Source organism: Phascolarctos cinereus, unplaced genomic scaffold (assembly GCF_003287225.1).
Source record: "Phascolarctos cinereus isolate Bilbo 61053 unplaced genomic scaffold, phaCin_HiC Scaffold_1;HRSCAF=81, whole genome shotgun sequence".
In the NCBI taxonomy this organism is placed as follows: domain Eukaryota; kingdom Metazoa; phylum Chordata; class Mammalia; order Diprotodontia; family Phascolarctidae; genus Phascolarctos; species Phascolarctos cinereus.
This window is the reverse complement of record NW_027555514.1, coordinates 5,500,737-5,525,262: the sequence shown is the minus strand read 5'-3', so window position 1 is coordinate 5,525,262 and position 24,526 is coordinate 5,500,737. Positions and strand designations below refer to the sequence as shown.

The 24,526-nt window shown below is 50.0% G+C and overlaps 1 protein-coding gene across 1 annotated transcript in view; it reads left to right on the top strand.

The window, feature by feature from the left end:
• Nucleotides 1–23,885, top strand: part of VWDE (von Willebrand factor D and EGF domains) — a 52,826-nt gene extending 28,941 nt beyond the window's left edge. Inside the window, 21 exon segments of the mRNA XM_078153979.1 lie at nucleotides 937–1,073; nucleotides 3,060–3,215; nucleotides 5,928–6,032; nucleotides 7,427–7,541; nucleotides 8,103–8,353; nucleotides 8,541–8,760; nucleotides 8,872–8,975; nucleotides 9,864–10,008; nucleotides 10,113–10,310; nucleotides 11,754–11,885; nucleotides 14,993–15,505; nucleotides 16,891–16,986; nucleotides 17,069–17,164; nucleotides 17,358–17,453; nucleotides 18,101–18,196; nucleotides 20,055–20,150; nucleotides 21,311–21,406; nucleotides 21,490–21,585; nucleotides 22,219–22,314; nucleotides 23,123–23,227; nucleotides 23,551–23,885. Coding sequence (XP_078010105.1) covers nucleotides 937–1,073; nucleotides 3,060–3,215; nucleotides 5,928–6,032; nucleotides 7,427–7,541; nucleotides 8,103–8,353; nucleotides 8,541–8,760; nucleotides 8,872–8,975; nucleotides 9,864–10,008; nucleotides 10,113–10,310; nucleotides 11,754–11,885; nucleotides 14,993–15,505; nucleotides 16,891–16,986; nucleotides 17,069–17,164; nucleotides 17,358–17,453; nucleotides 18,101–18,196; nucleotides 20,055–20,150; nucleotides 21,311–21,406; nucleotides 21,490–21,585; nucleotides 22,219–22,314; nucleotides 23,123–23,227; nucleotides 23,551–23,885 — 3,284 coding nt within the window.
• Nucleotides 23,886–24,526: the final 641 nt, after the last annotated feature.

Genomic DNA, 24,526 nt, shown 5'->3' with positions numbered 1-24,526 from the left:
TGCTTGAGGCTTACAAAGCGCTTTACAAATATTAGCTCATTAGATCCTCACAACAACCCTGAGAGGCACGTACTACTGTCGTCTCCATTTTACAGAAGAGGAAACTGAGGCAAACAGAGGTTAAGTGACTTGCCCACGGTCCCGTAGCTGTTCAGTTTCTGAGGCAGGATTGGAACTCAGGTCTTCTGACATCATGTCGAGCGCCCTTACCACTGTGCCACCTGTACTTAATTACTGTGTATCTGTTTTCATTTATTCCCTTTCTGTGCATGCCGCACGTTTTCGGAGTGCCCCTGTTGTCTCACCATTAGAAGGCAGGCCTTCTGTGAGCGTTGCTTCCTTCTCGGTACGTGCGTCCCCAGCGTCTGGCGCCGTCCTGGCAGGTGGTCAGTGTTTGATTGATCAATGTGCATCCTCGGTGACAAGCTGTGGGGAAGCTCAGCCCCAGCCCTTCCGAAGGGACGGGAGTTCAGCCTCTTGGCCATGGGTTGCCAGTACACTCTCTGCACAGAAAGGCTTGGGGGAATGCTAACAGCCCCTGGAAAAACGTCTTTGGTCTCGGCCGAACCAGGTGGCTGCGCCTCATCCTGTAGGAGCACCTCGTTTGATGCTGCTGAATGGATTCTAGGAGTCTAAGAGGCCGTGGGATTAGCACATGCCTTCAAATAGAGGACCCGTAGTATTTCAACTGGGCCACTCAAAAAATTCTGTGGCTGTCTTTTCCCTACAAAGCGTATATTTTTGGGGCGGCTAGGTGGCGCAGTGGATACGGCACTGGCCCTGAAGTCAGTAGGACCTCAGACCAAACACTTCCCACTTACTAGCTGTGTGACCCTGGGCAAGTCACTTAACCCCAATTGCCTAAAACAAACAAACAAACGAACAAACTGCATATTTGTAGCTTTCCATCCATGCTTGATGTACTTTTCTCCCAAGACCAGGCTCCAGAAATCACAGAGCTTGAGAAGGCTGGCTTGTGCAACGTCCAAGTGGACAGCTGCAGGACAGTGGGAGTGTTTGGTCACGGATTCAGAGAGTCACCAACAATTAAATGTGAAATGGCTCGGCAGCAGGTAGATCAGCTTCTTCAGTGTGGGAAAAATTGGTGAAGGTCTTCTCATGACTCCTTCCTTCCTTCCTTCCTTCCTTCCTTCCTTCCTTCCTTCCTTCCTTCCTTCCTTCCTTCCTTCCTTCCTTCCTTCCTTCCTTCCTTCCTTCCTTCCCCAGCTCCCTCCCCTTGCATGTCTCCTTCCCCAGTAGACTGTCAGCTTCCTGAAGACAGGGATTGTTTTCATTTTTTGTCTCTGTGTCCGCAGTACTTAGCACAGGGCTCAGCAAACACCAAGTGGCTGAAGAGGGGGTCTGGGTGCTCTTGGGGTGAACACAAGTTGTGTCCAGTAACTTCGGGTGCTTCATGAGCCTCTGTGTGGCCCTCCTGGCTCTTGGCTCACATCACATTCCATTTATAAGACAGACAAACCAGCTTTAAATCTGGGAGGTCATTGTTTTCAAGGGTGATTTGATCATTAACATATCAATTCATGGTTTAACATTGCTCTTACTCATCCATTGAATATATAGTCATTGAATTAAGGCGCAGTTTAGATTTGATCTCCACGGCCCCAGAGAACTAAACCAGCTACAATTGGTAGAATCACCAGAGTGGTAAAATGTGGCTTAGTGTCAGGAAAAAAAAATCCTAAAAAACCAGGAGAGCTGTCCAGAAATGGGAGGGGCTGCCTAAGGAGTAGACAGTGGCATCTTAGAAGTCCCCAAGGAAGGGCTGGCTGACCAGTTGTTGGGTGTGGTCTAGTGGCTCCTTTTGCACTGATTCTGGGTAGGACCAAGTGGTCTAAGCTCCCTTCCAGCTGACATTCTGTGACCCTGAAATGGTTCTAGATGAATGGAGCCAGCCCATAATATCTCCCATAATAACAACATACAGCAAGTAAGGTGGCTTGTCTTTGTACCCAAGGGCAGTGACTCCCAAGAAGTCCAATTATTTAGAGAATTTGCCCTAACAGCCTGTGTAAACCAGCCACGAATTTATGAACTTCTGACGCCCTCATGAGAAGGCAGTGTGTGAAACAATAAAACTCAGTAATGGAAAAAGATGGTCGTGCTCACAATATTAATTTGAGTCAATATCCCTCCAGAGGGTTCACATTGGCTTGGTCTTGGCAGGACCCTCAGAGTGACATCAGACATCATTTTGGTGGCTAGTCAAGCCCAAGCCCAATAGATTTGTGCTGTCGGGAAGGTAACTCGGTACTGCTTTTCTGGCCTGAGATTACTGTCCTTGCCTTCCTTCTGACTCCCTCAATTCCATCTTCTTCCAAAAACAAGGGAAGTAGAATGAAGAGTAGCCATTGATGTAGACTGGGGGATTGTCCTCAACCCAATCATATCCACACTGAAAGGGCAAGAGGTCTCACCCCAGCATGGTGAAAGGCCCAGCAAATTCCAAGAATCCACTGCCTCAGCTTTTGTTTTCTGTTACAGTTTCAAATAACTTTAACAATTTGGCATTTGCATTGCAGCTGCAGACAGCTCTGTTTACCTAGTCTGCTAGGTGCTCTAGTGGGGGGCTCATGTGACCAGCTGTTACTCACTACCCACGATGGGTTCATCCCTGTCAACAAAGCTGTCGCTCCAACTCAGTCCTTCCGAGAACACTCTATCTGCCCCCGCCTGCATAACTAGACATCCAGAGCCGACATTTTGTGTTTGCTTCCGAGAGCTTCATTAGACAGCGACAAAAATTATATCAGATCTTGTCAAGCGAAGGTGGTCCTTTCTGCCAATTAGGGGGGAAAATTGCCACCTCCACAGAGTTATAAAGTATCAGATTTCCTGGTGTTTCAAAATGACTTATTTTTATTTCTTGATGTAGATTGGGAGTAAGGTTTTAAATGGAAAAACTAGTACATTTCTGGGCATAATGTGCCACAACCAATCTAAAATATCTTCGGCTTAAGAATTTCATGAAGTGAACACTGATTCTTGTTGAAATTTTCCATGATTAAAAAGGAGAAATAGCATTCTTTGTATTTCCTTAGCATAACAGTAGCCAAGGGGTCCTTGGAGCACCTGTATACACAGACGCCATCTTCTACAACAGCACATTTGTCACTTGCCAGCTGCCTGCCCATGGCCAGAAGTTACCCACAATGGACCTGCAGGGGGATGGGCCAACTGCAAAATGGCAAGTCAAGGTAAAAGGCAACCACAACCGAAAAACAGATTTTTTTTAATTTATATTTTTATTTTTTATTAATTTATTTTTAGTTTTCAACATTCACTTCCATAAGCTTCTGAGTTTTACATTTTTCTCCCCCTCCTTCTCCAAGATGGTGTGCAATCTGATATAGGCTCTACATATACATTCCTACTAAACATATTTTCATATTAATCATGTTGTAAGGAAGAATTATAACCAATAGGAGGAACCACCCCAAAGAGGAAATAAAACAAAATAGAAGGAAAAAAAGAGCAAATAGTCTGTTTCCATTTGCATTCAAACTCCATAGTTCTTTCTCAGGAGTTTGGATAGCATTTTCCATCATGAGGCCTTTGGAGATGTCTTCGATCCTTATATTGTTGAGAAGGGTTAAGTCTATCAAAGTTAGTCATCACACAATGTGGCTGTTACTGGGCACAACGTTCTCCTGGTTCTGCTCACTTCACTCAGCATCAGATCATATAAGTCTTTCCATGTTTTTTCTGAAGTCTGCCTGCCTATCATTTCTTATAACACAATAGTATTCCATTACATTCATATACCACAACTTGTTCAGCCATTCTCCAGTGGATAGGCATCCCCTCAATTTCCAATTCTTTGCCACCACAAGAAAGAGCTGCTATGAATATTTTTGTACTTGTGGATCCTCTTCCCATTTTTTGGTCTCTCTGGGATGCAGCCCTAGAAGTGGTATTGCTTGGTCAAAGGGTATGCATATTTTTATAGCCCTTTGGGCATAGTTCCAAATTGTTCTCCATAATGGTTGGATCATTTCACAACTCCACCAACAATGTATTAGCGTTCCAGTTTTCCCACATCCTCTCCAACATTTATCATTTTCCTGTTTTGTCATGTTGGCCAATCTGATAGGTGATATGGTACCTCAGAGTTGTTTTGATTTGCATTTCTCAAATCAATAGTGATTTAGAGCGTTTTTTCATATGACTATAGATGGCTTTAATTTCGTCATCTGAGAACTGCCTGTTCATATCCTTTGACCATTTATCTTTTGGGGAATGACTTGTATTCTTATAAATTTGACTTAGTTCTCTAAATATCTTAGAAATAAGGCCATTATCAGAGACACTGGTTATAAAAATTCCCAATTTTCTGCTTCCCTCATACTCTTGGTTGCATTGGCTTTGTTTGTTCAAAAACTTTTCAATTTAATGTAATCAAAATTATCCATTTTGCATTTCATAATGTTCTCTATCTCCTGTTTGGTCATGAATTCTTCTGTTTTCCATAAATCTGACAGGTAAACTATTCCTTGCTCTCCCAGTTTGCTTATAGTATCAGCCTTTATATCTAAATCATGAGCCCATTTTGACTTTATTTTGGCATATGGTGTGAAATTTTGGTCTATGCCTGGTTTCTGCCATACACTTTTTCAGGTTTCCCCAGGAGTTTTTTGTCAAATAGTGAGTTCTTACCCCAGAAGCTGGGGTCTTTATCAGACAGTAAATTACTATAGTCATTGGCCACTGTGTCTAGCATACCTAACCTATTCCACTGATCCACCACTCTATTTCTTAGCCAGTACCAAGCAGTTTTGATGATTGCTGCTTTATAATACAACTTAAGGTCTGGAATGGCTAGGCCACCTTCCCCTGAGTTTCTTTTCATTAGTTCCCTTGATATTCTGGACCTTTTAAAACAGATTTCTCTAAGAAAATATTGGGGACCTGGTGGTGAAGTAGAGAGTCCAGGAAAAACAAGCCATCTGACACCTCTTCCCTCTTTTTAAGAAAAATAATATTTTATTTTCCCCCAATTACATGTAAAGACAATTTTTAACATTCATTTTTTAAAAAATTTGAGATCCTAATTTTCTTCTTCCCTTAACTCCCCCCTCCCTGAGACAGTAAGGTATTTGATATAGGTTATACACGGGCAGTCAATATTTCCGTATTAGTCATGTTGTGAAAGAAGACAGACCCAAAGGAAAAAAAAAATCGTGAAAAAATACAGAAAGTGAAAATAGTCTGCTTCGATCTGCGTTCAGATTCCATCAGTTCTTTCTCTGGAGGCAGATAGTATGCTTATCATTAGTCCTTCAGGATCATTGTGGATCCTTGTGTTTCTGAGAATAGCCCAGTCATTCACAGTCCTTCATCACACAATATTGTTGTTACTATATACAATGTTCTCCTGGTTCTGCTCACTTCACTTTGCATCAGTTCATATACATCTTCCCAGGTTTTTCTGAGATCATCCTGTTCGTCATTTCTTATAGCACAGTAATATTCCATTATGATCACATACTACAACTTGTTCAGCCATTCCCTAATTGATGGTTATGCCTTCAATTTCTAATTCTTTGCTACCACAAAAAGAGTTGCTATAAATATTATTGTACAAATCGGTCTTTTTCTCTTTTAAAAAAAATTTCTTTGAGATACAAACCTAGCAGTGGTATTGCTGGTCAAAGGGTAAGCACATAGCCCTTTGGGCATACTTCCAAATTGCTCTTCAGAATGGTTTGATCAGTTCACAACTCCACCAACAATGCATTGGTGTCCCAACTTTTCCACATTCCCACCAGCATTTGTCATTTTCCTTTTCTGTCATATTAACCAATCTGATAGATGAGAGGTGGTACCTCAGAGTTGCTTTAATTTGCATTTCTCTTGTCAATAGTGATTTAGAGCATTTTTTTTTCATATACTGTCACTACCTCTTACAGGTTTCTAATGATGGCTACCGCTTCAGTAACCTCCAGATTCTGACAGTGTATGATGGTACTTGTCAGATATGTGACCCCCATGCCGAGGGACAGTGTACATTAAAGGTATCCCCTTTTTTGGTTTGGGTTCATGTTCATGTTTCTATCTGAGCTGGCAATGTTCTAGCCTCCTGTGGGGGTGGTCAACCCTTCTGATCTCAGGGACAGACTTCAGTGAACCCAAAGAAGAAAGCCTCTTGAGGCTGATGAGGGGTTTCCCCCACCCCCTACATGCTCCATGGGGGAAGGCCTGCACACGTTTCTACTCTCCACCATTTGGGAGGGTGGGTTGTGTTTCCTTTGGAGATGGAAGGCAGACAAGCATCCCAGACAGGTGAGGGTTAATGAGTTCCTGCCAATGATTGTGCAGTCAGGTCTTTGGGTCATGGGTCAGCTTGGTGCTGAGGGTTTCTGTGCAGACCAGGCGATCTCCTGTGGCCAGTGTCCCACACTCCCCACAGGCCCATTTTTCTGAGGGAGTGTTTCCTCCTGCCAGGCCTGGGGGGATCCCCCTGCACCCATGGGTGTCAGGAGCAGGCTGGATCATTCCTGCCCCAGCCCTCCCTGGCAGGGGCCAGTCTCCCGGCTTCCTCAGGGTCCTCCCTGTGCCTCTGCTTCCAGCTCAGGAGAGGCCAAGAGGAGGGCTGGGTCCTCATACTCTGTGGGTGCTGGGCTCCCAGGCCCCCTGCACTGAGCTATCATTTCTCTCTCTCTCCTCTGCTGCTTCTCCTCACCAATCTGGGCTCTCCCTTCTGGGGCCAAGCCCAGCGAATCCAATTGCTCTTCCCCAGGCTTGCAGATGTCCATCATGTCCCCCAGAATCTTGTCCAGGCTAAGTGTCCCCGGGTCTTCACTCTGGGCCTCATTTTCCTTGATTGGGAAGCTGGGGGAGACCAGGCTGACCCTGAAAGTTCCATGCAGCTCTGAGCACTGTGATCCCAAGGCCAGCTGTGGCTCCCCCCCCCCGCTTCCCACCAGTTCCAATTCTCTCCATACCCCCACACCCCCCCTTCACCAGCCACCACTGACCATGGATATACTGCAGACAACAGCCCAGTGTCTCTTAACTTCCATGGATGCCAGGAACAGAGAGTGAGGTGAAAGGAAGGATTTTAATGGGAAGGACAAGCCCATTGTGAGTTTTTCTGCTATTTATACATTTACCTCTTTATTTCTTTAAATATTTTCACCTGTTTAAGGTTTTTTGTCTAGCTCAGCAGAAATTCTTATTGATTGGAAATAATTGGTTTTCTAGGACAAAGTGATCATCAGCACAGATCATTAGCAGAAGATATTTCCAAACCCAGATAATAATTGGAATTTTCCCCTCAGAAATGGCAGCATGAAGTTGACAGGCGCATCACCCGCCTAAGGCATGCAAAGCTTCCTTGCCCTAATAGCCCACGGCCGTCATTGATGGACAACTGCTTCTGTGCTGACAATTTTTCATTTATATTTAGGAAAAGCATTGCTACCTCGATGGCCTCTGCTATGGGGAGGGGGAGCCCAGCCCGACGAGCCCTTGTCTGCTCTGCAAAAGTGGCCTCTCTAAGTGGGCTTGGTCCGTCTCCGAAGGTATGAAGGCGTTTGGTGACTGCTTCCTTCAGAACCACCCTGAGAGGCAGCTTCCTGCTTGTTGCTGTGGATTTTCCAAGCTGACTCTCACATTTGCTAAGTCAATGCAATGCTAATTATCTGAGGCTCAGGGCCTGTGGGTCACCAAGCTCCCCAGCCTCCATGCTGGGACAGTTGGTTGCCAACAAAGCTAGTCTTCCTTCTCCCGGCTTAGGAGCCCAGAGAGCAAGGGAACAGGAACAGCTTAGCTGCTGACAGCCTGGGCTGAGGGGTCCCCAGGCTTCTCCTTTCCTGCTCTGGACTTCTGCAGTGGTGAGGGGTCCCCGGGCAATACTGGGGGGGTGGGGTATGATGAGCTGGCATATTTCACTCCTTCCTGCTTCTTGAGGGGGTCTGGTGACCCAGGAAGACATCTGGTGGGGTGGGAAGTGGTAGAGGGGTGTCAGCTCAGATGACATCCACAGGAGTCCGACAGGTGCCATGGGGCAGACTAGGGAGCTTTCTTTTCTGTAAACTCCTTCCTCCTTCTGGGCTTTCACAAAAGTGTCTGCTCTGTCACAGACAACCGACCCCCCGTGTTCCAGGGTCTGCAGGAGAAACTACAGACATTTTATGGGGACAACTTTGAATACCCGTTGGTGGCCTCAGACCCAGAAGGCTCTGCCGTCTTCTTTGCCCTGACCTCGGGCCCAGAGGGAGCCGGTGTCTCTCCCGGGGGCGTCTTGCGATGGAAAGTCTTGTCCCAGAGTGCACAGACATTTACCATCAGCGCCATGGATGACTGCAAGGCCGAGGCCACAGTGACCATTGAGGTAGTGACCTGGGGATGGCAGGTTGGCTCTTGTCTCTCATTGTGACAGTGATGAGGGGTTTTCTAGAGCCCTCTAAGTTTGTAAGACCCTTCCCAAAGGTGATCCCCTTCCAGCCCCAAACAGCCGTGTCAGTGAGGTCCTCCAGGGATGAGAATGAGACCAGACTTTCCTTTGCCTTCCTCTGCAGGTGTCCGTGAAGGCCTGTGACTGCCTGAACGGTGGCTCCTGCGTGCCCCAGGGGGACGTTTCCCGAGGAGATGGGCTCTACCGATGTTCCTGCCTGCCCGGGTTTGAAGGCTCCCGGTGTGACCTGGACATCGATGAGTGTGAACCTCACCCCTGCGGTCCTGGCCAATGCAGGGACGTCATGAGGAATTACTCCTGTGAATGCCCAGTGGGGTGGACAGGTCAGCACGCTTGATGGTCCTGTCTTCTTGGAGGGGCAGGAGAGCTCAGTGGGTAGAGGCCGGACTAGGAAACGGAAAGACCCAGGTCTGACTGCCACCTCATACACTTAGGAGCTAGGGGTCGCCTTGTAAAGGAGGACACGCTGGAGAAGGAGAGGGCAGAGCGCCCCAGTGTCTTTGATATGGAGCGTGAGAAACGACTGAATAACAGCCAGGTCGGCGAGAGAGAGTTCTCACTAGGACAGGGGCCAGGATGCTGGGCCAGAGCTTACGTTGTAGGAGGATCATTGGAAGGAGCTGGGGTGTGTGGAAGAATGTACGCACGCACGCATGTACAAACAAGCATTCATTAAGCACTTGCTGTATGCAGAGCGCTGGACTCGAGGAGGAGAGCAGGATGGTCTCTGCCCTCTGTCACGCCTGGCCCGGGCACCAAGGTAGGGCAGTGGAGAGCGCTGGGCTGGGAGTCAGCAAGAGGGGGACCTGGGCAGGTCCTCTCTCCCTCAGTCCTTCAGGCTGTAAGACGGGGATGATTATCCCATGTGCCCAGGAGGGTTGTGGTGAAGATCAAATGAGAAACATGCACACAGAAAACTTTGACAAGCCTCACGATTCTATAGAGGTTCTGGCCCTCGCCGTGACTCTGACACGGAGACAGCCAGTTGGAGGTCTCCTCTACGAATGAGCCAGAAGGGCCCGGAGCAGTCACAGCAAGGCAGATAGATGGTGGTGCATCTTCTATAGAGCATGGCCACTGATTAAACCACATCGATCCCGATGCTGAAGATGAGGCAGGAGGGTGGGAGAGGGGGCAAGGAGGGCACTCTTCGCATATTTGACGGGCCACCGCTTGGAAGAGGGAGCCCAAAGTCAGAACCAGGAGCAGCAGATTTGGGTTCCACGTCAGGAAGGGCCTCTCGATGACGAGCAAGTGCTGTCCCAGCGTGGAGCGGGAGCCCACCACTCCAGGCTTCCCAGCAGAGGCTGCAGACGTCCCGATGAGCCCAGAGCTGTGTTTATATAGAGATGCTGCAGGTCCCCCTCATTTACCGCCTAGAACAGGGGGTGAGGGATGAAAATAGGACGGACAATTCACTCCCCAGGTGCTCCGTGAGCTGACACGCTTCCCACGTGCCGGGCGCCGGGCTGAGGCCAGAGAGCAAAGGCAGAATGAGAGAGCCCACGTCCTCAATCGGCTTCCCTCCCGGGGGAAGGCGGGAACACTTCTGCCCATTAATGAGACCTCAGGTGGAAGGTGATGGGCCACTGGAGGATGCTGGACAAATCAGGGCGGGGAGAGCAGGCACATCTGCTTCTCGGAGCATGGACCTTACCCTTCATGTTTCCACCAGGCACTAATTGCCAGGAAGACGTGGACGAGTGCAGATCCAGCCCCTGCTTGCCCAGAGGACGCTGCGTCAACGCCTTTGGTTCCTACCACTGTGCCCCGTGTCCCAAAGACCTTCATGGCGCTGGGGACGCCTGCCACGGTAAAACTTTTTCTCTCCCACTGATGGGCTGGGGGACCTGGAGCTTCTTTGTCAAAACGTGTTTCTAGGGCATGCACCAGTTCAGCCAGCCAACGATCCTATGAAGCAGGCCCCACCACATGCAGAGGCAGTGTCCTAGTGGACAGTGTGTTGGTCTCGGAGTCAGGAAGCCCAGTTTTCCTGCAGCACCTTACGTGGGCATTCTCAGCCTCTGTTTCCTCATCAGTAAAAGGAGGATGATCCCAGTAGCGCTGCAGGGCTTGGGGGAGGCTTAGCCAAGAAGACTACTGAGAAGTGTTTTGCAGACTTCAGAGCGCTGTCAAATGTGTGCTGATGTTAGAGAAGCTACCTTGTCCGAAAATTGGTCTCCATGAGTTATTTCTCATTGAGTAAGGTAGCTGATTGGTGTTATTTTTTAATCGATATTTAATTACACAGAGTGGGGATGGTCAGGACTGCTTGGAAACATAACGAGGGGATAGGTCTCTGTTGTGGCCAAGGCCTGGAAGCCAGCACCATCCATCCCTGGCATCTCCCGCCACCAGCAGGCAGATATTTAGGAAGGGACAAACAGCTTCCCTAGGAAATGAGCAGCTGGGGCCTCAGAGCCACACGTCCCCTGCAGGTTAAAGCTCTTTAGCATGGCATTCCAGGCCTCCTGTAATTCTGCCCCATTCACATGTCCAGTCTTCTCTTTCACTGCTCCCCCATGCACCTGACCCCCGTGGCTCTAGCCTCCCGGGCACTCTGCTCTCCAAATCCACCTGATACTTCCCTCCTTCTGCTCTCCTGTTCATCCACCCACGTGGATTTAATCAATAATTGGCCAAGTCACCATGCTCTGCCCTCACGTGGCACTGTCTCTCCCTTCCATCTGGGAGATCTCGGAGCGGGTGTCCACCAGCAGCCTTGCAGTGGGTATAGGCAGGGGCAGGGTGGCAGAAGCCCATCGATCCCTGCCATGCCTCCCTCCCTGGGCACCTGTGTCTGTCACCTACATTGAGCTTTCCCAGATCCCTCTCCTTTCTAGGCCCACTGTGCCCAGGGATAAAATAAGTGGTTGTTAAAAGCCAAAAATGTTCCTTGTGTCTTTGAGAAGTGCTGTTATCATCCCCTTCTCTGTATGAGGAGTCTGGGGCTCAGGAAAGGTTTAGTGACCTACCCAAGGTCACGGAATCTGTAGGATTTGAACTCATGTCTTCCCGACTACAAATCTACTATCTGTCCACTAATACGGTGTGGCCCTCATAGGAGCTACAGAGGGTGCAGACCTGTGGGAGCAGGGGAATGCCCTCAGACAGAATGTGACTTGATTTCTGGAGCTCTTTCAAGTCTGAAGGGCCCCCAGACTCTGCTAGCTGCCCCCTTCCATGTGGAGGGACACTGTGCCAGGGACACCCTGCAAGCCTTAGAATTGTGTGACCAGAGCAGGCCGTTCTACTTAGGGTCAGACCTGTCTGTGTACTGGGGCTATCCTATCCCCCGTGGACTTGGGGTCCTGAGCAGAAGGCTACGTGGTCTCACGAAGTGCCTTGCACACCAGCCAGACTGAATTGATCTGTGCTGCTGGGACTGGGCAGTTGTCTGCAGTCTTGTTTGCAGACCCCCAGGGTGACAGTGTAGGGGCAGGGGCAGGTACGAACTCGGGTGGTCACGATGACCCTTGAAATGAAAACTCTGGCGTTTTGTCAAATCACTTAGGATCTGACCCGGAAAACCGAGGTTTATCAAAATGCAATCAAATGCTCACGTTTTTCTTCCTTGTTCCCAGATGAGCATTTCTGTCATCCTGGAGCTATCCACTGAGCCACGGCACAAAGCCCATTGTTGCCCTATGGCCCTCCCCTCTTTATTGGGGTGGGGGAAAGGTCATAGGTCACTTGAAATACATCAAGAGCTTTGAGTTTAGCTGGTGCCTCCATGGACTAAGTCTTGGGGAGTAGAGTGGAGCAAGAGAAGAGAGCAGGGAATTGCCAGGCATTGGCTGGGCTGCTCCGTAAACACTTATTGGTGAGGAGCGTCCATCTTTGACATTGTGCCCCTGAGCTCAGCGCAGACAGGTGTTAGAAGCAGACAGCTCATGGGAAGACACTGTCAGGTGGCCAGGTGGGGAGGTGTGATGGAGCAGTGAGGTTCAGGGAGCCCTGTGGCCAATCGAGAACCATGGAGGGAAAACACACACACACACACACACACATACACACACACACACACACACACACACCCCACACCAAGTGCCCACCTAATGAATGGGACACAACGATTTGGGCCCCACCTCACTTCGGCTGCAGGGCGTGGGTTTACAGCAGGGTCAGGTTATGAGATAAAGCTTAAGTGGAGATGGGTCAAATACCAAATTTAATCCCTGAACGAGGCTTTCTGTAGCTTCATTTTAGGGTTAGGGAAATTAAAAAAAAAAAAGTGTTCCCCAAAGTGCCACCAGAGGGCGGTGGTCCACCAGGATATCTCCTTGGTTGGTGTTTCAGTAGAAAACCTAAAAGGTGGGTCTTTACCCATTTTAGGGAACCTCAAGATTGACAAAGTGCTTTCCCCCTACACCTTGGGAGGCAGGGAGGCAAAAGGCATTATTTACATATGAGCAAACTGAAGCTCCAAGGATTCAGTCAATTGTCCAAAATCTTTAAGTGACAAGGTGGGATTTGACCCCAGGTGGGGAAGGCAGGCTGGGCTTGGAGTCTGGGGGCCACTTTGGAGCTCTGGCTCTTCCTCTGAGCCCAGTGGCCCAGGCAATGACTTGACCTCTTTCTGTACCTCCTTTCGTCATCTGCAAAGGGAGGGGTTTGGATTAGGATCTAGACTTCCTTAGACATCAGCCCGTTCACCCTCTGGGCTTCCAGACGAGGCCAGCAGCTTGTGCAGCGTCACCCAGGTCTGAGGAGCAGGGCTGAGTCCGAGCACTCCGAGGTCACTGCCCACACGGCCTTCTGAGTTGCTATTTCCTGCTGGCTTTGGGTCCCTTGTATTCCTAGCCTGGTTGCTGAGACTGAGGAGCCAGATGGCCTTTGTTGTTAGCCAGGAGCACATGGAGTTTCTCTGAAAGAGAAGGGGGCATATTCTCCCCCTTCCCCAGTTCCCCCTCCCCACATGTGTTCATGCATGCACACACGCATCCACACATGCATACATGCCTGCACACGTACATATGCACACTGCCACTTAGAGTGCATTTCCTCCAGAGGTCATTTAATCCTCTTCTCTAACTTTGCTCCATGAACGGCCCCCTCTCCCCCAAACACAGCTCATCCTGACGCTTGGGATCTGGGCCTGACTTCAGTGCCCCTCGCCTAAGACGATGGGTAAGCAATGAAAGCAGCGTGCGCTCCACCGTGCCCATCTAGATGGCCTGTCTGTGGAGCCAGAGGTAGGAAGAGCGTGGCCAAGCCTTCCCTTGGGAGCCTACCTCTGCAGAGCTCACCTCCTGTGGGTTCTTCAGGCCTTTAGCCACCCGGACAAGAGCAGGCTCCGGCCTCCTGGGAGTAACACCACACACTTCTCAGGGTGGTGAGGATAAAATGAGATCGAGCTTGCACAGCAGACCTTTAAGAAGTGCAGAAGTGTGGTGTGGCCGCAGCTGCGGCTGCTCTCTCTACCGACGCACCCACCCGGACTTGCCTGTCGCTGGCTGGCACTCGACACTGCCCACTCACGTAGAAATGGGCTTGGGGCAGCTAGGTGGCACAGTGGATAGAGCACTGGCCCTGGAGTCGGGAGAACCTGAGTTCAAATCTGACCTCAGACCAAACACTTGACACTTACTAGCTGTGTGACCCTGGGCAAGTCACTGAACCCCAATTGCCTAAGAATGAATAAATAAATAAGAAATGGGCTTGTTCTCCACCAGCTCTCCTCACATGACATTTTTACATGGTTGCCTTGTCTTGTTATTAAGTCTTATGTCATCTTTTCTCCCCAGAGAGCCGAAGGTCTTTGAGGGTGGGGCTCATGCTTCTTGTCCTGGCCTTGTGGTAGGCAGGAGGTGCCCCAGGCGCTCCAGCCTCTGCCAGCAGAGTAGCCGCCATAGAAGGATCTGCAGTGTGGAGAAGAACAGGGGGGCCCCGGGAGGGTCAGTGGTGGGCAGACCAGCTTTGCTGATGCCTCAAGGCCAGTTGTCAGTATGGATGTGGGGGGTGGGGGTGGGAGGGGGATCTCTTAGCTGCAACAACTCTGAAAAATGGTGTAATGAGGATGATGACATTTCCATGGGGCTTTAATGCTTGCAAAGTGTTTTCCAGACCTTAACTCATCGTCAACTCCCAGGGCTTAGCACAGCTCCTGGCACATAGTAGGTGCTTAATAAAGGCTTTGTTCACTTGACTTCCTCAGCTGGGGAGGGGGTTAAATCTGTGCTCATCGGCCACACCTGGGAAACCGTGGAGGCACTGTCAGGTATTTTGGTGTGAGAGTATCACCCTCGGTCCATGACGACGTGCCAGACACAGTCCTGGAGGCAGGGGGACCCTGCCTGTCACTGACCGTCCCGGGACCCCAGCTTGCTCCTCTGTAAAACGAAGGCAGTTGTGCCTTCAGCTCCCCCTTCCCGGGAGGTGCGGGCAACGTGACTCTGGGAAGAACTGTGCAAACTGTAAAGCCTTTTGTAAACGCCAGGCTTCCTTAAGTAACAGGGACTCCTGAAGTGTTCAGTTGAGTAAATGAATGTTAAATGCCTGACCGGCAGATGTCCACCAAGACTTGCCTGTGGGTTTTTTTTTCTGTTATTTTAGATATAGCATTTAAGCCACAGTCCTCTGAGCAGCCCTGGGTGCCCACTGTCACCAGCTTTCCTCACCTTCCACCATCTACTGAAGAATCCACGGCCATGACCAGCCTGTATCAGTCCTTGGTGGCTCTGAAGGCTGCCCAGCTCTCCGTGACCACAGCTGTAGACCCCAACCTGACTAGCAGCAGCAGAGCACCAGCCGAGGATGGCCACTCTCTGAGAACCAGCCCAGACCCTTCCCTGGGTGGAATGAGTCCCATCCAAACGCAGTCTGGAGCTTCCTGGACCCCGAGCAGCCTCCGGCAGGAGCTATCGGGAGCTGGTCCCAGCCCAGCTTCCACACCGCCAGTGATGCCCGAGACGGACCGGCACTCCGCCAGCCCTGGAAGAGTCCCACTGCTCACCTGTGCTGACTCCCCCTGCTTTCCAGGTGTGCCCTGTGCATCAGCCCTGGACGGAAGCTTCCGCTGTGGTCGCTGTCCCTTTGGTTACTATGGAGATGGGGCAGAGTGCAAAGGTAAGATGGGCCATCATTGGGCTCCACTTCCCTTCTCCCATTCCTTCCACCTCACTGAGCACCTACTGAGTCTGTGCAGGGGAGGGTTGCAGGAATTCAGAAGACCGGACTTGTGTGTGGAGCACATTGCACCTTCCCCTTCTCCTCAATGATGCCCAGAGCCGGCCTTCACATGGGGCACTCTCTCCCTGGTGCATCCCAGATCCCTAGGGAGGCAGGCTCTTGAGGTGATGGTACCGCCTTTTTATAGGGGAGAAGCTGAGTTTCCAGAAGGTTCTACAGCTGGTTCCTGGTCCCCCGTCTAGGAAGGGCTAAGGGCCTCCCGTTCTGGGACCAAGCCCAGTAGCCTTTCTACCATCCCCCACTGCCTCCTAATGCTGGCATCAGCTACCTGGTCACCTCTTTACCTAATTCAGTTGAGATGATGACACCAGCAGCCCTTAGGATGGCACATAAATGTCAGCTCTTGCTGTTACTATCAGTCTCTTCCAGATGCCAGCATAGGGCTTCATTACTGGTGGGCCCTACAACACATCCCCCATTGACATATTGGACTCAATGATTGTCCTTCTGTACAAGCCGGTTCCATCTTCATGGCCTTTGCTAACATGGGGAATGTGTCGTGTTCTGCTGGTCGGACTCATGCAACCTGACCTCAAGGCTGGGGGCGCTGAAGGCCAGGCTAGTTTGGTGTGGTGTTCACTACCCAGAAGCAATCACTTTTTTGTTTTTCTCTAACCAAGGAAGTCCCATCTAAATGTGTGTTCTCTCTGGTCTGAGCCTTTGGTGGCTGGGCACCCAGAGTCACTGAGGAGACCAAGACCACTTCAGCCACGGCCTTGTAGACCCCTTGGAAAATCTTGCCAGGGCTGACCACCACCAGAGGGCCCTGGCCACAGCTTCTGGGTTTCACAGACTCCTTTGAGCTCAGAGGTCATCTTATCCACCCCTCTCTGGACACTGAGGTCAGAGCAGTGAATGACATAGGAAGCAAGTGGCTGAGTCTGGTTTTGAACTCAGGCCCTCGGACTCCAAATCCAGCTCTCATTCTGCTGTATCAGCAGAGGTGACCTACTTTTTCAAAATGGGATGCTTTTTAGTTTTGATAGCAGTCATTCAATGACATGCTGCTCCTCCCCTCCAATTTCCTCATTGTAAAGAAAAGCAATTCAACAGAACACAGCGTTCAAGTCGGAGGCAGAGATCCTACTTGGCATCCATGGTCCAAAGCCCCTTTTTACTGTGAGGAAAGTGAGTCTCAGAAAGGGAACAGAGTTTGCCAAAGTCCCTCTGCTCAGAAATGCCAGCTGAGGGCCTCGTGCCCACCACTCCAGGCCCCAGAGCCACGTTTTCTCGGCCACATCCCCTTGCCTTCTCCTCCTCAGCCATCTGCAGGTACCCCTGTGGCAGGAGCATGGAGTGTGTGAGGCCCAACGTCTGCAGGTGCAAAGCTGGCTTTTCTGGCTCCGGCTGCCATACTGGTAAGTGCGGTGGCCTGTGATCTTGGTGGACTCACGGGGAGGGAGCACACCCATTTCTAAATCTTCACCTCCCTCACCCCAGCTCTGTATCGCCCCAGCTGTAAGAACAATGGGAAATGCGTCAAGCCCGGGGTCTGCCAATGTATTCCAGGCCTTGGTGGAGTCACCTGTGAAGAAGGTGCAGTCCACGCTGGGTCAGCCGAGTCCCTGCTTTTCTCTTCCCACCACAATGGGTGCTTCTTTTCCCTCAGACAGTCTCTTGCTCCCATCACATCCCCGAGAGAAGGCCACTGTGGGCCTTGCATCAAGAAGTAAACTGAAAAAATCACGGTTAAGACTGATTTCACAATAAATGCCATCTCTGCCCACAGCCCACTGCAGCCCGCCTTGCCGGCATGGTGGGATGTGCTCGGCTCGAAATCTCTGCACGTGTCCCTATGGCTTTGTAGGACCAAGGTGTGAGACAAGTAAGCGGCCCCCTCGAGACCTGTTTCATGATGAATTGTCTCTCGGTAGTATTGGTAATGCAGAGTAAATTCAGAAATGTTTATATTTGATGTCGGAAGTCAAGGACCACTTGAGAGCCCAGACCACTCTCGTCACCAGCAGGGACTGAGGAGAATTTGGCATCTTCTTGTCCCTTCCCTTGATCCCCTTTGGAGAACAGCAGTTCTGAACAGAAAACACTCCCATCTCGTGTTCTGTTTATTGGCCTATGATTTAAGGACACACCACTTTTTCTCTGTGACCCATGATTTCCCCCCAGAGTTGGTCTCTTAGCATTGATTGAACACCTACTATGTGCCAGGAACTATGCTAGGCACTGGGGGTACAAAGGAAGGTTCCTGCCTTCAAGAAGCTCCCAGTTGAATGGAGTCTAAGAGTGTTTGATGGTTGTGGGGGCTACCGAAAGAGCTCAGAGGGGAAAGTGCACTGGACTGAGACCAGGGCCACTGGAGAAGCGAGTCTGGTGGCGTGTCAAAGCCAAAGGGGAGGGAGTCAGAATCCTTCAGTAGCACATATGTTGACTGTCCCTGGAGCGTGGTGCACACCCCCAAAGTTGGGCCATTTCATGGCCATCACCATTTCCTTTCTTGCTTTCTTCTCAACCCAGTGGTCTGTAGCAGGCACTGTGAACACGGCGGGCAGTGCCTCACTCCAGACGTCTGCGAGTGTCAGCAGGGATGGTTCGGCCCTACCTGTGCCACAGGTAAAGCGAGGTCTTCTGGCAAAAATGAACTCATTTCCTGTGGTCCTGGGCCTGGTGGCTGGGGGATGCTCTAAGGCTGAGACTCAGCCTCCTGTTTTCAGATCAGAGGATGCTCTCATATCCTTACCTGCCATTCTTTTCTTGCTTTCCCTTCCAAAATGTTCAAGCCTCAATGACCCCATTTTAGAAGACGTAACAGCAGCTGTGGTGGCCAGGGCCCACCACACCAGCAAGGGAGAGGAGAGAGATCAAGACCAGACAGACAGTGTATGCATGTGTGTGTGTGTGTGTATGAAAGTGTGCATGCATATGTATGAGTGTATGTGTCCATATGTATGAGTGTATGTGTGTGTGTGTCCATGAGTGTATGTACATGTGTGTATGTATGAGTGTGTACATGTTTATGAGTGTGTGCACGTGTTTATGTGTGTATGAGTGTGTAGATGAGCGTTGCATGCATGTCTGCATGAGTGTGTGTGCATGAGTGCATTTATGCATGTGTGTATGAGTGTATGTGCATATGTGTGCACATGTATATAAGTGTGTGCATGTGTATGAGTGCATGTGCGTATGTATGAGTATGTGCATGCATGCACTGTGTGAGTGTGCATGCACGTGTATGTGTGATTGTGAAAATAGGAATGGACACAAGCATTCCCCAAATACTGGTGATGTTGTGTTAGAGCTGAGGGACTGGAAGCCAAGACCCACAGACAAGCAATCTCATAACCCCCACTAAGCCACTTTGATTTTTCATCCAACTCGTCACTGGGAAAGTCCTGTTTCTGTCTTTCCTGAATCCTTCACAATGCCATGTCTGTCTTTTCTTTTTGATTATTTCACCAGCTTTGTTGTTGTTCAGTCAGTTTTCAGTCATGTCCAACTCTTTGCAGCCCCATTTGAGGTTTTCTTGGCAGTGGTTTGCCATTTCCTTCTCCAGCTCATTTTACATTTGAGGAAACTGAGGCAAACAGGGTCAAGTGACTTGCCCAGGGTCACACAGCTAGTAAGTATATGAAGCCAGATTTGAACTCAAGGAAGATGAGTCTTCCTGACTCCAGGCCTGGGGCTCCATCCACTGCACCTCTTAGCCGCCCTCTTCATTAGTAGACACAGAGATATTTGGTCCCTTTTATGCATAACTATGCCTTGTCTTTAAGGCCGTTCTGAATTGACTATTGCAAAGTCTAGATTTCCCAAGATTCCCATCATGTTTTTTTTTCCTAGTCTTATTTATACTTCTATGCATTTGTGACACTCATCTTTGCTCTCTCTAAATTTCCCATGACCCCCTTAAATTTCAGATTTCCCAATGGAATGTAGTTTGCTCAGTATGGCATTTAGTGGGAGCATGCCCACAGCTGTTCCATGATGTAATTCTCCCCACACCTCAGGGTATCATTTTTTCTGATTGCTATGCCACCTTATTGGCTTATGTTCAATTTAAGGACCACTGGGGCCCCATGACATCTATTAACTGCAGACATGGGATTCCACTATATATTTCAGTTATCTTTGTATTACTCTGGTCATCTCCCTACTGGATTTCACTCTGTTGCTTTCTGCGCCTTTCTCCAATTAAACAAGGTCATTTGGAATTCTCATCCTGTCCTCCATGTTCCTAGTGTAGCATTATCTATAAAATTAATGAGCAAACTTCCTATACCATTATCTAGTTATTTCATTTGCTGCCTTTTATGTTCAGTAAAGTCAAATTAATTATCAGTTATGGGCTTTACTTGCGGTAAAAATGAAGTGTTTCATTATCCACTGTTAGGTACATCCATTCAGCTTCCTTTTTCCTTTTTATTTCTTTTCTGTGACAGAGCTCTGACTGTCTCTCTCCTGCTCTTCCCAGCTTTGTGTGAGCCAGTTTGCCTCAACGGTGGTTTCTTCCATAAGCCAAACACCTGCCTCTGCCCACCTGGATTCTTCGGGTTGAGGTGTCAAAACGGTAATCCTTCATTTGCCATCTTTTCTCTCCTTTTTTTAAGTATAAAACAAGTTAGGTTCAAACACAAGAAATCTGACCAAATGCTGTGCAAAGGGACATCAACTGGGTGGGATGGGAGGGTCTCGGGCGTTCCTTCAGACTTAGAGATGCTGTGACGACGTGAGGAATTTCATTTTCCTTATTCATGATAGTATAGCCCATGCTCCATGGAGGCACTTGGCCTGCTGAGATGCTGCCCCGGCCTGCTGGGGTGAGATGAATCTGGAATCGGGCTGATGTTCACAATTTTTCCATTTAACTGGCTTTCTGCTGCATTATTCAGTACTGAAAACTTCCACTTTCATGGTAAAAGAGCTGTAACATTGAAAAGGGAGCTTTAAATGACTGATGAAATTTAATTAAAAACTGGATTCTTAGCCTCAAGGTGCCCACGTAGATCTCTCTAAATAGGAATGGACATTTTTAGTGAATTTCCCATCATGAGTTGTTTTAAAAAATGGAACTCAAGGTGGTTCTGTTTATAATGCACCCCTCTCTGAATGGCCCATTTCCACCTACTGGTCTGGTTAGGAATTTGACCCTTACATGGGATTAGAACTCCGAATGACCTTATGTAGTTGGAGAAATGAGTGGAAATCTACTGAGTGAAAAGAACGCTTTTTCACTGAGCTCAGAAAAAAGGACTTCCTCCCATACAATTTTCTCTGAAGAGTGAACGTTATAGAGTCAACATGGATTGCAGAAGGTCTGCTCTTCACGTGAGCCATGTTTTCTCTGCTTGGTTAGGGCACTGAAGATACTGTCCTGCCTTCTAATGACGATAATCGATGTTTCTAGGCTCTTGGCAATTTGAAGCCCTTTGCATGCACACTGTCGTTGGAGCTCACAATATCCCTGTGACTGGGACACCAGAGAGATCATTGCGCCCATTACAGAGATGAGGAAGCTGACTAAGGGGGGGGAAATGACTGGTCCGTGGTGGCACAGCTAGTCGATGCCGGGTACTCCTGGCTGGCCGGAGGCTTGGAGCTCTTTCTTCCGCAGCACGGCCAGCGGTGTCTGCTGCAGGAAGGGTTTCTGGGCCTTCGCGTGGCAGAATGATAAACGTCAAACGCAGCTGCCATGCTCACCATCTGCCCGTCTTCCATTGGCTTCTTTAGCGATCTGCAATCCCCCCTGTAAAAATGGCGGCCGCTGCATGAGAAAGAATGTCTGCTCCTGCCCTGAGGGGTATGCCGGACCGAGATGCCAGAAAAGTAAGCCGGGATTAGGCAAAGAGAGTTCGGGGGCTTGGGCAATTGCCCAACACCGATGACGTGATGTGTGCTTTTGCCTTCAGGCATCTGTGAGCCTGCGTGCATGAACGGAGGCAGGTGTGTGCGGCCCAGTGTCTGCTCCTGTCCATCCGGGTGGCGAGGGAAGAGATGCAGCTCACGTAAGAGGGGCTCTTTGGAGAGTCCGAGAGCCCAAAGGGGCCTTCCCTTCCCATCTTGATCTGGGGTGCGTAGGGCGGAGTTGGTCAGCGTTTATCGAATGGCACTAAATCCTTCTGCTTTTAAAGCATCCTTATTCCAAGCACAGGGAACAAACTGTCAGACCCCGAGAGCCACCTTCCACCTTTTATTTTCCAGTACCATTACCAGAAATGGTGAGCCCTGTGCCCTCTCCCCTGGAAGCGTTCCAGCTTCTCTGGGGCAGCGCCTAAAGGGGGCCGGCGCAAGGCCTCCAGAGGGATGTCTGCCTTGGGCTGGCCACTAGCCGCTGGGCGGGCTGATAATGACCGCCCGTCGCTCCTCCAGCTGCTAGGGCTTCCTCTCTGAGAGAGTCCCCTCTCTTCCTTACGTATCCTGTTTGTACGTCCGTGTCTACAGGGTCTCTCCCCCATTAGTGTGTGCACTTCTTCCCAGCAGAGATTATCTTTCCCTCTCTTTGTACCCCAAGCACCTGGCTGTATCTGCCATCAAATACACGGGAACTGACTGATTAACTGAAGCCCTCCAGCAGGAAAGATTCCCCTCTCCCTTTCTCCTATTGATTAGTAACCTTTGTATTTGACATCTGACTGCAGCAATCTGCCTGCCTGAGTGTCAGAATGGGGGAGAATGTATAGGCCCAAGTGTGTGCCATTGTCCCACTTCTTGGGGAGGAGTCCACTGTCAAACAGGTAAGTCTTCGTCCCCAAGAAGGGTCTGTGTGTGACCCATGAAATCCGTGGTCCATGGGCCTCATCCCCAAGGTGGAATTTTTCAAAGTAATCTACCACCAACTCCCCCAAGGTGGTCCCCTGGCATGTCATTGAGTTGTAGAGGTGACCCTGAGCTCTCAGAGGCTCTGCTAGCAGACCATGAGCTCTGGAAGGTCCTGCAGATGAAAAGTCTTCAAACACAAGTCCAGTGACAGATTAGATTGCTGCTGTCCCCTCTAAGTAGAGAGAGGACTCTCTCTAAGCCAATCAATAAACAGATCAAAGCCACAGACCCAGCAGAGGGAACTGGATCATGGATCCTAATTGACATGAAGAAGCATGAAGATGAGCTCATGTGGAGGTGTCCCAGACAATAGCACCAACTTTGGTGCCTCAGTGAGGACCACCAGGAAAGGATGGTCCTTTTTTCAGGGATGCAGGTGGAGGAATAGGAGATCCCAAGTGGCAGGATGGGCCTGAGTTCAAAGCCAGCTCTTACATACTCTTAGGACTTGTAGGATCTTGGCCAGCCACATACTCTTTGTGGGCCTCAGTTTCCCAATCCCTAGTCCCAGGTTGGCCTAGATGGCCTCTTATGCTGGCTCCCACAAGGGGTGGGAAGAGGGATTTTTTATTTGAGGGGATGGTGGACGGGTGGGGTGGGGCCCTGGGTGCTTCGGCTCCACTGCCGAGGTCTGAGGTCTGAAAAGCCAAGGGCCCAGAGCAGTGGAAGCCTCTCCAGGTGCCCCGTCCCACAGCAATGATGCGAGGACCTTGTGTTTTGCAGCCCTTTGTGACCCAAAGTGTCTGCATGGAGGCAGATGTGTCCTCCCCAACATGTGTGCCTGTCGGCCTGGCTACTCTGGAGCCCACTGTGAGCAGAAAGGCCCAGGTACGGGGTTTCAAAGAGGAAAGTGTATCAGAGGCAAAGGGGTCTCCACTGTGTCTCTCAGGAGATAGCTCTGTCTTCTGTGGACTTCTCCCAGCCTCAGGATTTAACACCACAAAGGGACCTTAGAGACCAGTCACTCCAACATTCTCTTTTTAAAGTTGAGGAAGCTGAGGCTCACAAGATAAAGTGACTCACAAAAATAAAATGATGGAGCTGGGATTTGAACCCAGGCCCCCTTCACCCAGAGCACTAACCACTGCACCTCCCTTTGGGTCTAGCGGGGATGCCTGCAATGTCTGCTCCTCTCTTCTGCTGTGGGGTAGGAGCGACCACTTTCTACCTGAAACGAGTGACCTTTGGGGCCCAGGCAGATAAGGACGGAGCCTGGAAGTGCGCTGGCTGTGGCCGGGTACTGGATACGTCTTCTCCTGTGGGACACCCCACCTGGTCAGCGAGGGGCAGAAAATGGCCAGAGGCATTCTGGGAACTTTGTCTGGCCTTCAAAGGAAAGGCTCCAGAATGGCTCCAAACCACAGGGCCAGCAGCCATCTGCTGGTCACAGCCACCGGGGCCGCCAGGTGGTGCGGTAGATAGTACACCGGGCCTGGAACCAGGAAGACTCATCTTTGTTGGCCTCAGAGGCTTCCAAGCCGTGTGACCCTGCACAAGTCATTCAGCCCCATCTGCCTCAGTTTCCTCACCTGTAAAATGAGCTGGAGGAGGAAACGGCAAACCACAACAGCAGTATCTCTGCCGAGAAAACCCCAAACATGATCATGGGGGGTCGGACGTGATTGAAATGACCAAGCAACAAGTTACAGCCGCGATGAGGGGACATCTGGGCACAACAGGCATCACCAGGCCCCACTGGCAGACGGCGTGTCCCCTGCTGTCCGGCGTGGATCTCCAGGACTTCACACTCCACACAGTGAGCCCGAATGTTGCACCCCCCGCCCCGAGCTCTTCACACTGTGAAGACAGGGCCTGGAACAGGGAGAGGTGCAGGGGTGAGAGTGTGCACGCGTGAGTGTGTGTGTGTGTGTGTGTGAGAAAGGGGTGTGTGTGTGAGTAAAAGGTGTATGTGTGTATGTGTGTGTGAGTGAGTGAAAGGTGTGTGTGCGCATGTGTGTACATGTGTGTGTGAGTGAAAGGGGTGTGTGTGGTGTGTATGTGAGTGAAAGCTCTGTGTGTGTGTGCTGGAGGAAATGTGTGTGTGTGAGTGAAAGGAGTGTGTGTGAGTGAAAGGTGTGTGTGTGAGTGAAAGGGGTATATGTGTGTGTGGTGTGTATGTGAGTGAAA